This window comes from Pseudonaja textilis, chromosome 7 (genome assembly GCF_049901715.1).
Source record: "Pseudonaja textilis isolate UNSWEBS1 chromosome 7, rPseTex1.2, whole genome shotgun sequence".
Taxonomy (NCBI): domain Eukaryota; kingdom Metazoa; phylum Chordata; class Lepidosauria; order Squamata; family Elapidae; genus Pseudonaja; species Pseudonaja textilis.
In genome coordinates this window covers 49865499-49878857 of record NC_141996.1, presented here as the reverse complement: position 1 = coordinate 49878857, position 13359 = coordinate 49865499, and the positions used below count along the sequence as shown (strand labels likewise).

The 13359-nt window shown below is 34.4% G+C and overlaps 1 protein-coding gene across 1 annotated transcript in view; it reads right to left on the bottom strand.

Annotated features, from left to right (window-relative positions):
- Positions 1–13359, bottom strand: part of HUNK (hormonally up-regulated Neu-associated kinase) — a 61496-nt gene that overhangs the window by 8269 nt on the left and 39868 nt on the right. Inside the window, exons 3-7 of the mRNA XM_026700604.2 lie at positions 12711–12766; positions 10516–10651; positions 9122–9249; positions 5117–5246; positions 172–340 (exon numbers count right to left, since the gene is read on the bottom strand). Of these exons, the coding sequence (XP_026556389.1) occupies positions 172–340; positions 5117–5246; positions 9122–9249; positions 10516–10651; positions 12711–12766 (619 nt within the window). The remainder of the gene's footprint in view (positions 1–171; positions 341–5116; positions 5247–9121; positions 9250–10515; positions 10652–12710; positions 12767–13359) is intronic.

The window sequence follows — 13359 nt, the reverse complement described above, 5'->3', positions numbered from 1 at the left end:
CAGCAATCTATGATCTGTTGCTTTAAAGTTCTTCATATTTTGAGGTAGTTCAGATTTTTTTCTATTTTTGCAAAGTTGAAGGATTTTCTTATTTCTTAATATCTCCATTTTTGGTTATTGTTATTCTATTCAACTTTGTTAGGTTCAACAATTATCCAAATTTATACTTACTTTTACGCCTGCTGTAAAGCGCTCTAGCTTCTTATTAAGAAGGACGTAGATGGCAAGCATGTGGCAAGCTCTGTTTGAAAGAATAGTGTTGATCACATCACTATTCTTATAGCCAAGCTTTTCTGTCATGTAAAGCAGCACACTCTGGCTTATGTCTTGTAGATGAATTCTGCAAAAAAGATTAATAATACAGGTAGTCCTGATTTATAATTGGTCATTTAATGGCCATTTGAAATTATGGTGGATCTCCCAAAAATTATTTATGATCTGGTCCTGGTCTGGTATGGCCAATGCAGTCCTCAAGTTCATTCATCCACAGAGGTATTGCAGTGCTCCCACCTCTCTCCCCATTTCCCTCTTCCAACGCTTCCTGCTAGCCTTATCTCCCTGCACATACTGGTAGTCATGAGATTAAACAATTTGTTCCAGCATTCTGGAAGGCCTTACGAGCTTTTCAAAAGAGGAGGAGAGTATTTGGCCTGGTGGGGTCGGAATCAGACTTCAGGTTTGGGGAACCCTATTGGCAGTAGGGAAAGGTCTGTGAGGATCCAAGGAGAAGGAAGGTAGGCCTGAGCCTGTGCTAGGTCTCCAGGGGCCTCCCCAACCCCTGAGGTACCCCATGCTCCATTTAACAACCTGCAAATTTGTTTAACAATTCACTGGGAAGAACAGGGATGATGGGATTGTTACATGAAATGCTCCTCTTAACAGCAGTTGTGAAATGCAACCGTAATGGGCAGGGTTCATTACAGTTGTGTCTCAAGGACTACCTGTTGGTTATCTCCAAGGTTCGCAGGAGAAAGATGGCAATCCTAAAGGCATTCTTAAAAATCACCATGTTAGTTAATATGATTAAAAAATTTAATCAAGCTGATAATTGTGTTCAGGCTATGTTTAAAAGAGCAAGCTACAAATTCTTAATATGTTTTTAAAGAAAATGTTGTATATTTGTATACTATCTATATGACAGATATTCACAACTCAGTTTGGGGAGGGTTGTCCACATTTTAAAAAAATCATTATTTCCTTAGTGGGGAAACAGACCATTAAATCATGTAGTTCTCATTTTCAAAGAAGCATTGACTGACTGACTGATGTTGGAACTATTGATCATGTATATAATTTCCATTTCTATTATGGAATTTTGAGTGTACAGGTTTCTGTACTTTCTATTAAAGGATGGTGAAATAAAACCAATGGGCACAGCCTTGCTCTCTACCTCAAGAAACTCTTGAATAATAAAGAACAGTAGTTAACTGCATGATAGGGAATGGAAAAATTGATTAAATGGTCTTCTAAAATCAGGTGTCTTCTAGATATGGACTGCTATTCCCTGAACTCCCAGTTAGCATTACCATCTGTCTAGGGATTTTAGAACTGCTAGTCCAGAGAGTACCTTTGTGAAAGGCTGGAACAGAGTTTTGGCTATACAAGTAGTTGTAAACGAATGCAATAAAACTCTTAAAACAGAGCCCTTCAAAATATTGTCATAACTGCATTCAATTAAGAAGTTTTCAATTCATTTAGAACAACATTCAGTGTCAGGCTCTTAAAAGTATCCCATTTCTGTTGCAGATTATTTCTGAATAATCATTATTCTCAATAGGTAGTAGATAAGTTGCATGTGACTTCTATACAAATATATGCAAAGCAACACAAGTAAGATGAATTATTTCTTTCAAGCTTTAATATGAGTAACAATTCAGTGGCAAGAAATGAAGAACTTCCAAAATTATCCTATTAAAATTAAGCAAATTAAAAGTGCTTGACTTTGGCTGAATCAGGGGATAAATGTGTAAATTCTGATTACAAAAATTTCTCATTTTATTACTACTGCTTCCAATTATACAGATATTGATGAAAAATGTCCATTGTCATTGCAACTTATGTCTGCATTTTATTTTGTCTTAAAAATAAAGGCAATTGTTTTTTGAAGCATACAACTAAGATCAGTAATTATTTTCAGAAGTTTGCTTAGGATAACAGCTTATAAAAAGCTACATGGAATTTGTTCATAAAATAAAATGTCATTATTTTTTTCTCTGTATTGATTTAAATTATTAACAAAACTAATAAAATTCCCCAAGCGGTAATTTACATTGAATTTATGCTTTGTTTTCTGCCAGAAACAGTATCCAAAGTGGCTACAAAAATAAAAGATAATTGAAAACACAAGCAAATGTAATTGAATACACGTTAAAACTGATAGCATTTACCTAGACTTAGTCAAAAGCCTGCTTAATTAAGGAAAAACGTTCCAACAGGGATTTCCAAAGCCTGCAAAGAACCACTTCTGTTTTTCATAATCTCACCAAATCTATTCTAGATGCTGGCCAAATTAAAAACAAGGTTGCTGGTATAAGGGTCAATGTAATTATCACATAGCCTGGTGCCAAACTATATATGGTTGACAGTCCTGTTTAAATTGTATACAGAATCAGATTCTTAGATCTTAACAAGGGAGGCCACTTGCTCATTTGCTAAACACTGTCAACCTTCTGGATGAGGCACCTGAATTCTGAATTTAAAAAAAACTCCAAACACTTTTCAAATCTTCACATAAAGAATGTTACATTAGTCCAAAAAGGAGCCAACCACCACATTTGCTTAATGCCTGCTGCAAAACACTGTAGTAAAACCACATCCGTCATGTGATTACCCACTTAACAACTGGCTTGACTTATAACCATGATTCTGGGCTCAATTACAATTTTAAGTTGAGGACTACCTGTACATATTTCAGCACTCCCCCCCCACCAAGGAATACTGAAAACTAACTGGAAATTATCCCTTGCAGATGTCAAACTATTTTATAAAAGCAAGTTCTCTTTATTGCTTCTTTTAGACATCCAGAATCAAACTTTATTAAAAGGGGCAGGTTTCACAAATTCAACAATCTTTCCCACATCCTAAAGTTCTACAGTGAAAAATATCAGCAACAGTAGTACATTTGATATTACATTTCAAAAAAATGGACCAAAGACTGTTTCAATTTTCCTGAAAATTAATTCTTAATTTGTTCAGATTTGGGATCAAACTATAGAAGCTATATTAAACAAATATTTGCATTTTTAAAAATGCAAACAGCTGAGAATTATAAAAATTACAGTGGGTGAAAATGGGAAGGTTATTCATTTTCTCCCTGCTTTGTAGTGTCATGAAAATTAAGTGTTCTGTTCTACTATCTGTATTGGAAAAAATGAAAATGTACACTTGCATGCTCAACCTGTACCCGTGGATATTGATTTCTGAAGAAAAGAGAGGGTTTTTTTATATTCATGAAATTATTACAATGTATTGTAAGAATTAGCTGGCTGATGACTACTGGAATTAAAAATTAGATTATAGTACTACATATATTTAGGAAGCTAAGCACTTCCCTATTTAACTATATTTACTTCTCAGTAAGCCTTTATGTAACTGTAGTGTTGGTCTGATAGGGCCCATTCTTTCTTATATTCAGCAAACTGACAGTTTTACAGTGTAACTTATCCAGCTCAAAGATTCTGCCTGCAACTATGAAACACCCTTTCATCAGAGATTACCTGGCACTTACACTGATTCATCAGTTTCAATTTAAAATCTAGTTAGACGAACTTTTAGTTTTTACTAAGCCCTGGGTTGTATTTCAGGATTTTGTTTTGTTTTGCTTTATTGTTTTCATGGCTGCTACTGTATTCTATGCTTGATTTGGATAAAAAAACTTTTAAAAATTCTTTTTAAAAATATCACTGAATCATAATTCCCAGAACCAATTTCACATGTATGACTTCATAAAATGTGACTTTGATGACATATTATACTCTGCCATTCAATGCCCTGCCTGAAACACTGTAATTTTTCTAACTGGAAAATCCTAATAACCAAATGTGTGGATCACATTTGGCATAGTGATATGATATTTAAAATGCATATATGATCCAACTGTATAACATTCCAAACAACTTTTGCCACTTTCAAGAGGTAAGAGTTTTTGAATAAAAATGTGTAATATCTTCAGTGCTTTAGAAATCTGGTAGCAGATCTCTATGTTCAGATAATGATTTATTTCATTTTCTGCCACACAAATCAATCCATTTTTCTTGCAGTCAATTTACTGTAGTTTTTTTTGTTCATTCTTGCTGCCTAACAGCATTCAGGCAGCAGACTATAAAGTAACGTTTGTATCCATCATATAAAATCTAAGCTAGATGTTTAGAAAGGTACCAGCCTCCCTGCTGTATTAATATCCACCCATGTGTTACATAACCGCCATTACCATAGTAACTAGCATTTCACAACTATTAAGGGTTTTTATCCTAAAAAAACCCTCTTTATTTAGGTTGGGAAGGCTCGACTTCCACAGCAAAGCTGTGAAAAAGCAATGTAGCAAGCCCAAGGATCCATCAGTGCTTTTGGAACTAATCTGAGCACCCTAAATCGAAACACAGAATGATCATCGCTGCACCATACTTTGTCGTCCTCCTAAAGACCCCGTGAAGAAGGAGCAGAATGAAACCCAAGAGCAGTCAAGTTGAAGGAGAATGAAGAAACTGAGAGGTCTCCAGGTCAAATCTCCCTGAAGTTATCAACTCAGAAGATTGTCTAACCAAGAAATTATGCTCTCTGCATTTTCATTTTTTTCCTCATTTAAATGCTGAGATAATAGTAGAAGAGCATTTTGATTACTTGAGCAACTTAGCTGAAAAATGTATTATTCTGTAACTTTGTTCTTTACCACTATGATTTTTTTCCCCAGAGAATTGTCAAGCTTGTAAATACAGAAGGAATTGAGTGAGTGCAGAGGAATGTGGTTAAATCATGAAGCCTTAGACCACTTCTAGATCGTTGCAGAGAAATTGAGAAAGAAACACAACCTCCAATCCAGCTTTCTCATCTCAATGTCTTTGATGGAATTCTATCATGTTGGCAGAATACCCAGCACATTCTGTCTTTTATGCATTACCTGTTTGGATACGTGACATTATTCAGTGCTTTCCCATTCTCACTAAGCCAACGATTTGCTAATGCTTGTTGGATGTTTGGTCTCTTTGTAGGATCTGGTTCTAGCAGAATTTTTAAGAAGTTTACAGCTGCTGCAAAGACATTAAAAAAAAGGGAGGGGGAGGAAGTATTATTGTCTTTGCAACTATATTTATTTTTTTGAAGCCAAATAAGGTATTAAGGTATTTTAGAATTACAGTTTTTCTCTCAAAATCTGAAATACAATATACTTGCTGCATTTACACATTGCTTTTATACATTAAAAGAGTAAGTTGGTAAACTAAGCTAGTCCTTTACTGGTATACAGTAGTGAAAAAGAAAACTTCAGTAGTTAAGAAAATAACTCCTCCCCAAATAAGATAAATAATTCAATCTTTATAAACAGTTGTATTTTAAATAACAGTTTTGACCAGCCTTGAATTATAAATTGCAATGGCTATATTCCAGACTGCATTACACAATGATTACTTTTATTCAAGTTTACAACCAATTTTAATTCATGGTTTATAAAAGATGGCACTATATTGATTCAATACATCAAGGCAAAATCAAACCAATAACTTTATTGCTTAGTGTAACATTCAAGTCTTGCAACTTAGTGCAGTTAATAAATATTGCTATGGCAGAATTTGGGCTGATTGCCTTATCAGTGCCTAATTATCCAACTATTATGCTAAGGTTTTTAAATATAGATTTAAACCTGAAATGCTAAATTCTATATTTTAACAAACAATAAGAAAATTGTAACAATATCATTATGATTGACAATGACCGTCCTTTTGACTTAATTGCATTGATTTTGGAGAGGCAGTTAAACTAATATTTAAATAGTTTCCCATTTAGGTATGAAGCAAATGTATCAACTAAACCTTCTTAGTCACATGGGAATTGTCTTCTAGACAAAGAAAAGGAACTTACAATAAAAACATGTATTGTTCAGCATCAGAAGGACAAATATATGCTTTCAATTATTCAGTGATTGCAGCATTGATTAGTATAGATAGATCAACCATGGATCATTGCAATGAATTATGGTTTAATAATAATTTAAATGAGTAGTCAGGAATAAATTAATGAGGCACTGGACTTGACATTTCTACTTCATATAACTTTTACCAGAAGAATCACCACTTGCAATTGTGAGTGGCCCACCTGGTCCATTATCTGATATTAGAGAAAACTTCTGAATTCTCTGCTAAAATAATACTGGTAAATGCTTGGAAAACATTCTAACAGTATTCTGCTCTTAAGAATATCAACCCAGAACAGAACTGTATCTATTTCTGCATTTCACATTGAATAAGGTGCAGAACAGTGGTGGGATTCAATTTTTTTTTTACTACCGGTTCTGTGGGCATGGCTTGATGGGTGTGGCAGGGGAAGGACACTGTAAAATCTCCAGTCAGAGGTGGTATAAGCCAGTTCTCCAAACTACTAAAAATTTCTGCTACAGGTTCTCCAGAACTGGTCAGAACCTGCTGAATATCACTTTTGGTGCAGAATTTGTGTTCTCTGCATAAAAAGCTATCAAATTTGTCTTCAGAAGAATATCACTCATAAGCAGATTGTCACCCATCCTCACACAACTGTACAAAGGGATTTGCTTAATCACTATCCTAGCAAACAATGATGTCGAAGGTTTTCCATATGAAATCAGGAAAAGGAAGTATGTGCTCATGTTCCACAATAGATCAAAGACAAGAAAGAGAAAGGATGCTGTCCAATAAATCAGGATTAGATACCATCTGGGCAATATTACCTTTGTTTTGAACATCCCGCAGCAATCAATTTCTGCTGACCTGGATATTATATGGTCTATGTCACATATGATACACAGGAATATTTCCATAAAGACTTTACAAATAATCATTTTTAATTTTATGTGTATTTGGTGTATGAGAATTTTAACAATTCTTCTGATGCTTTTCCACCATCAGCAGAGCTTTCAAATATCAGAGCTTTCAAACCAGAATCCACAACAGCACTTTATTCCCCACACCAACATTATGATACCAAGAAGTTAAGCGAAAGCTATCCTTTTCAAGTTGCACAGATGGTAGTTTGATCACAGCTGCAATCTCAGGAGAATCAGCTGGGGCTTATACTGGCAGTCCGTAATCAAGCATTCTGGAGCTTACAGGCCTTATAAATCATGTATAGTCATGTTAATCAATACTGAGCAACTTTCTAATATATGGCAACTAAAGCACTTATAACTTTACCGTCAACATCCATGACTAAGTTGGCAACACAGGAAGAATAGTCATAAACTGGACATTAAGCAGAAAAGAACAATAGCCTATTAACAGGGATATTTTGCCTTCTTCTTCCTCATCCTTTTCTCAGGAACTAAATACCTCAGCATATAAAAGTTATTCCTTCAACTAAACCTTGATCATCATGTTGCTGTGTTATTTCCCGCCCCCCCATCCTCTTCTACCCTCTTATTCTCAAACTATAGGATTATGCATTATAAATTTCTATTTACTTCTTTTGGCCCCCCAAAATATCTAGTACATTTCAGGGGTGGGATTCAACCAGCATTACTACTGGTTCAGTGATTATGTTTCCGCCCGAGCCGGACAGAACTGGTAGCATCCCACCCCTGGTACATATGATCATTTGAAATACTGGGTTAGTTGAATTACATTAATTCTTCTACACAGGAACAAAACAAAACAAGATAAAACTACTATGAAAATGTAACAGAACAAAGTATAAATGATTCATTAAAGAAACAGGTATGCAATTATACAGCTCCAAATTCCCCATAATTGCCATTTCAAACAAGAATTCACAAACAAAATCTTTCCTTTTCTTGAGATGCAATCATCTAACCTGACACTTAAAATAAACATGGGATAGGAAAAGCAGCATTTTATATCTAAAGCCAAAAAAGGAATTGTCCAGGATTTCAGAAGGATGTGGCTAACACTTTCAGTAAGTTGGGATTTTGCATATAAGATTACTACGAACTGGAAGTATGAATATAAACCAGCAAATAGTACTGGCTGTCTCTGGGAAATCTTTTGCATAAAATATCAAATACATTGTATGGAATATCAAGAAAATTGTTGGAAAGAAACAGTGAGTTTGAAGGGGGAGTCTTTTATTTCCTTAGTTAAATATTCAACTGCTTAAATATTTAGTAATGTGGAAATCGAATTTAATCACAGATGTATTACTTCTATTTATTGTCTTTAAATGTATGTGAAAATTAAAAATTTTTTTTACAAGGCTTGGTCTACCATAGAAAAAGGCCAAATAATATTTTTATACCTCTATGGTGCTATTTTTAGATATAAAGCTGGAATAAGTCCCACTGAGATCAATAGAATTTACTCTTGGGCAACCTGTTCTAGGGAAGAGCAGTAAAGTTTTTTTTAATATACTAATAAAAAAATAATCCCTGAAGGTGATCAGTTGATCACTGGAGCAAGTATTTCAGCAAATTCATTAGCAATTTGTGCAAACTCTTGTCCACAAGAAATTAACACTGCAGTGCTCATTTTAAATTATGAGCCTACAGGTAGTTCTGGTTCAGCAACCATTCAAAATTACAATGGTGCTGAATGAGAAGACTTATGACTTGTAGGCCCTTGTAGTTGCAACTGTTGCAGCATTCATGTGATCATGATTTAAGTGCTTGGCAACTGGCTTGCAATTATATCACAGCATTCCACAGTTACACGATCAACATTTGCGACCTTCAATGCAAGGTCTTATTTCTGATAAATAAAATCAATGGGGAAACCAGCACATGGTGATCATGTGAGTTGTGCCTAAAAACCATGTGGGATTCATCTAAAAATGGCAACGGGGATTACAATTATAAGTCAGCATAATCATGTGGCTATGTGCTTTATGACCACATAGTGATGGGGTTTCCAATCCCAAGTACTGTTATAAACTAAGGACCACCCACAATAGAAGCTAAAAAAAATCAGCAACACTTAAATACATTTACCTGTAGAAAGCTGAGTAGGATATGGATTCATTTCTTTGTCAATCATCTTCTGGTACAAAGCTCTCAGACTGAATGGCTCAACAGTAAATGGCAGTGTCCCAGTCAACATTGCATACATATTCACACCACTGCAAATAAAGGGGGGTGGGGGGGGGAGAAGGGTAAGCAAAAAGTTCTACTGGAAATGAAACAAAAGATGCAAAGAAGAGATTATATTTAGTGGCAAGCAGCTATAACTTATGGAACATAAAATAACAATGTCAGGACATTTTTAATGTATTTAACACACAACGACCTTCCCTGCCTCCTAAAATTAATTGGAAATCAATGCCTAACCCTGAAAACATACAGATGTAAAGTAGATGTTCAATCCCTGATTTATGATCTCTTCCAACATAAATTATAACATGGCTTTCATCTGGATTGAAAAAAAAAATGAATCTGCTAGGTGGCTACAGTGCATTCAGCAAGTATTCAGACCTCCCTCACTTTTGTCAATATTGCGTTTCAACCTTTGTTGAAATTCATTCCCCACCCCCATTAATCTCATTACACTGTACCCCATCCCCATAATGACAAAATGAAAACATTTTGAAAACAATGGGGTATGTATGCAACCATTGTAACTTCAAAATTGGGTTTTAAGTAGGTCTGGGAGGTCTGTTGTAATTTTGAATGGTCATTAAATGCTGGTTGTTAAACAAGGATCACCTGTACATTTGTGATGGAAGACTATCTTCATAACAGTAAATCACTTTTCTCTAATTTTCTTTAACAAATACATTTTGTGCTTTTATAACAGTGCCTTGAATATAGAGCTCTGGCTTTTTTGATCAGTCAGATATCAGGTACTGTACATACATTAGGTAAATTAAGATATGGGTAGAAAACATTAATATTAGGAAATAACAAGGCCCATAAGTAATGGGACAAGAATGCAGTGTCATATTAGGCATACGTCTAGGGTCCAAACTTCTTTGGTATTCTTTATTTTTGCTTTGGATTTGGAAGGAAGCTTTCTTCTTTGTTTTAAAATTATATTAGGGCTACTTTAGGGCCTACCATACAACTTGTATGTGTTTTCTATATCAAAATGGTGGGAAACAGTACTGGCTCTTGGCAACTGTGGCTGGAGCTCAAGGCACACAGCAAGGGGTCTAAGGAGTCACGTGGAGCTTCAATTTATCCAATTCTGACTGAAGAAATGGATTGCAGTACTCTATGTTTAAAATGACACAACAAAACAGCAAAACTATGTCAATGCTAGTGAATAAAATCAGTTATCCATCTTCAAAGTGGAATATTTTGTTAAAATGTTCCATTTTTATTCTGTTAGTGTAACATGATGTGGAATGAGAACATGCTGCTTTTAAACTACTGGTATATTAACTCACATGGACCAAACATCTATTTTGGGACCATATTTCTTCCTTGCAAGAAGCTCTGGTGCTGCATAAGCAGGACTGCCACATTGGGTGCTGAATGGATCAGTGTAGCCTAGGATACTCGCACAATTGCTCAAGCCAAAGTCTGTGAGAAAAAAACAAAGAATAGACATTTAAACATTGCATTGGAAAGAGTGTAGTCTCTGAATAGTTATCATTTATTACCATCATATGATTTTCTTTTTATAAATCTTGTTTTAGTTAAAGCAGAAACTTTCCTCAACTAGCACTCTTAAGACATAATGGATCACGATTACCATTATTCCTAGCTAGCATGGCCTTTGTAGTCCATCATACCTATAGAGCACCTGGTTGGGTATAAAGGTAAGTTACAGAATTGTAATCTGAATGCTGCTTTCTGAAGTTATACAAAAAATGGAAATAATGTTCCAAAAGCATAAGCATAACTTCCTGGGGTATAATTCTGGTTTTCTTGCATCTGTGAAACACACCATTCTGCTAAGACCTATCTCTACCTTACAGTTCCCTAAGAGCGTTTGATTTTAATTTCAGCATGTTTTTTACATACTGATCCACCATGGAAAGGGACAAAAGAGTTAAGTATGCAGCTGAGTGTGAATAGCTTAAGATTCTTAAATGGAACCTGATAGGAATTGTGTACATATGCAGACAAACACTCAGCTGCAAGATATAACAAACACAACAGGGCTAAATATAAAAAAGGTTCATTTAAGCACAAGCAAGCAGCACTAATAGAACCCTAAATAGGCAGTGATTTTCTTCTATTTTAAATTGTGATTTACTTAAATATACTCAAGTAACCAACACTTTTTAACTAAAATGTTTACAACTTATGACTTCAAATAAAAATATTTCAATTAAGAGGTATTATTGTCAAACTTCAATATTAATATTTCCTTTGAAAATAACTCATTTTAAGATTGGTCCTTTGTTAACAAAGGGTGTTGATAGACTTGTTATGGATACATAACAATCTGCTGTATTTGAGGCTGTCAGTTGCAAAACCAAGGAAATTTCTATGGGGTACATTCTTATGTTCTATAGCATGCTGGCTAGGGAATTCCAGGACTTGAAGTACACGCATCTGAAAGTTGCCATGGCTGACAAACACTATTCTATGGCATCTTCTTACACAGTCTACAGTGAGGAAATGTTTAGGAACTAAAGCAAATGCAAAATAGTTTTCTAGTTTTGTTTTATACATATTGTTCGGCAGAAGCCAGCTTTATATGTTCTGGAGTGATCAAACACCCCATTATAAGAACAAAAGCTAGCAAATGTTAATACAACTTTAAATACTTCTGCTCTTGCCTAGGCTTTAAACTAAGTTTTTGATTGGCTGATGGTAATATGTATTTTTCAATACACTGGTGAATGCTATTTCTTACATACAAATGTTATATAAGTCTTTCCCAAATGGGTGCCTTTCCCCAAAGCTATTTTGCCAAGCTGTCACCTCTTAAGTGCCCTTAAGTCATGTAAAACGAAGTTTTGTTTCATAGATTTTCTGGCCCACTTAAGAGGTAGTAATGCCTGTTTTTAACTCACTTTATTCACATTCACTGGTGCAACAAAATGAGTTGACTAGGCAGAATTAAATCCCTAAGCAGATGCTTTTATAAAGGGGATATTTTCCGTTTAATGCCCACAGCTAACATTAATGGGAGTTTTACACAGATAGTAATAAAAGATGACTCATTTTCGATTTCTGCAGAATGTGTATGATCAATGCAAACACTGCATTTTTAGAGACAGAGGTACAATCAAGAAACCTTTGGGATTTCTCAAGGTATTTTTTATTTTAATTTTGCAGACAAATGTATGGATTGAACACAAAAGTTTGCCTCACCTATGTGAACAAAAATCCCATTTGTTTGAAGCATCAAAAAGATCTTAAACTTTAAGTCACTTAAAATAGGAAGCCAAATAACAAAGGAAGATGTTAATTCTACTTCTCCAAACAATCAGCATGCTTTATACAAAAGGCTTCACAAAATATATATTTTTAAATTTACCATATTTTCTGTTTGTTTGTAAAGAAACACCTGAATTACAGCTATAATCAAATAGTAAATGTTTAATATTTTTAAGGTGTTGTGTTAATTTATGACAAAAATATTGATTAGTGACTGAAGACTACAATTACTACAAGACTTTCATACCAATAAGCTTGATATTGTTGTCTTCATCTAGCAAAAGATTTTCTATCTTCAGATCTCTGCAATATACAAAGATATTAAACGAGATTTTAAACAACTGAGCTTTCAATGTTTTCAAATTTCATTAGCAATCGTGATCATTTTTTTTACAAATTGTTATAATTTGTATTTTTATACAAATATTAAGTAAAATACATTTTGCTATATTTTCATAAAAATGAACAAATAGATCTGTTATTTTGAAGTTGATGCAAACAGGCATTATGCTAATGACACAAAAAGCAAACATGTGTAAGTTTCTTAACAAAGAATGCAGTAAGTTTAACCATTCTTGTAAAAATATATAAAGAACAAGCTAGTTCAGCTTTAACATAAATCTTCAAAATATCAATTATGAATCAAATATCCTGCTATTCTATTAAGAGTGATCAATGTGAGATCCAAGGTTTCATGCGGTTCTGCAATCATTCTTTCTATATCTTCCAAGGCTCGTCGGTTCAAACTCCACGTTACAGGCATATTCTATTAATTTGCATTGCTGCCTCTTCACTGTATGTTTTGTTTTCCACCAAAACAGCAATATATTGTTTCACAGTGCTTTACAGCCCTCTCTAAGCAGTTTACAGAGTCAGCATATTGCCCCCAACAATCT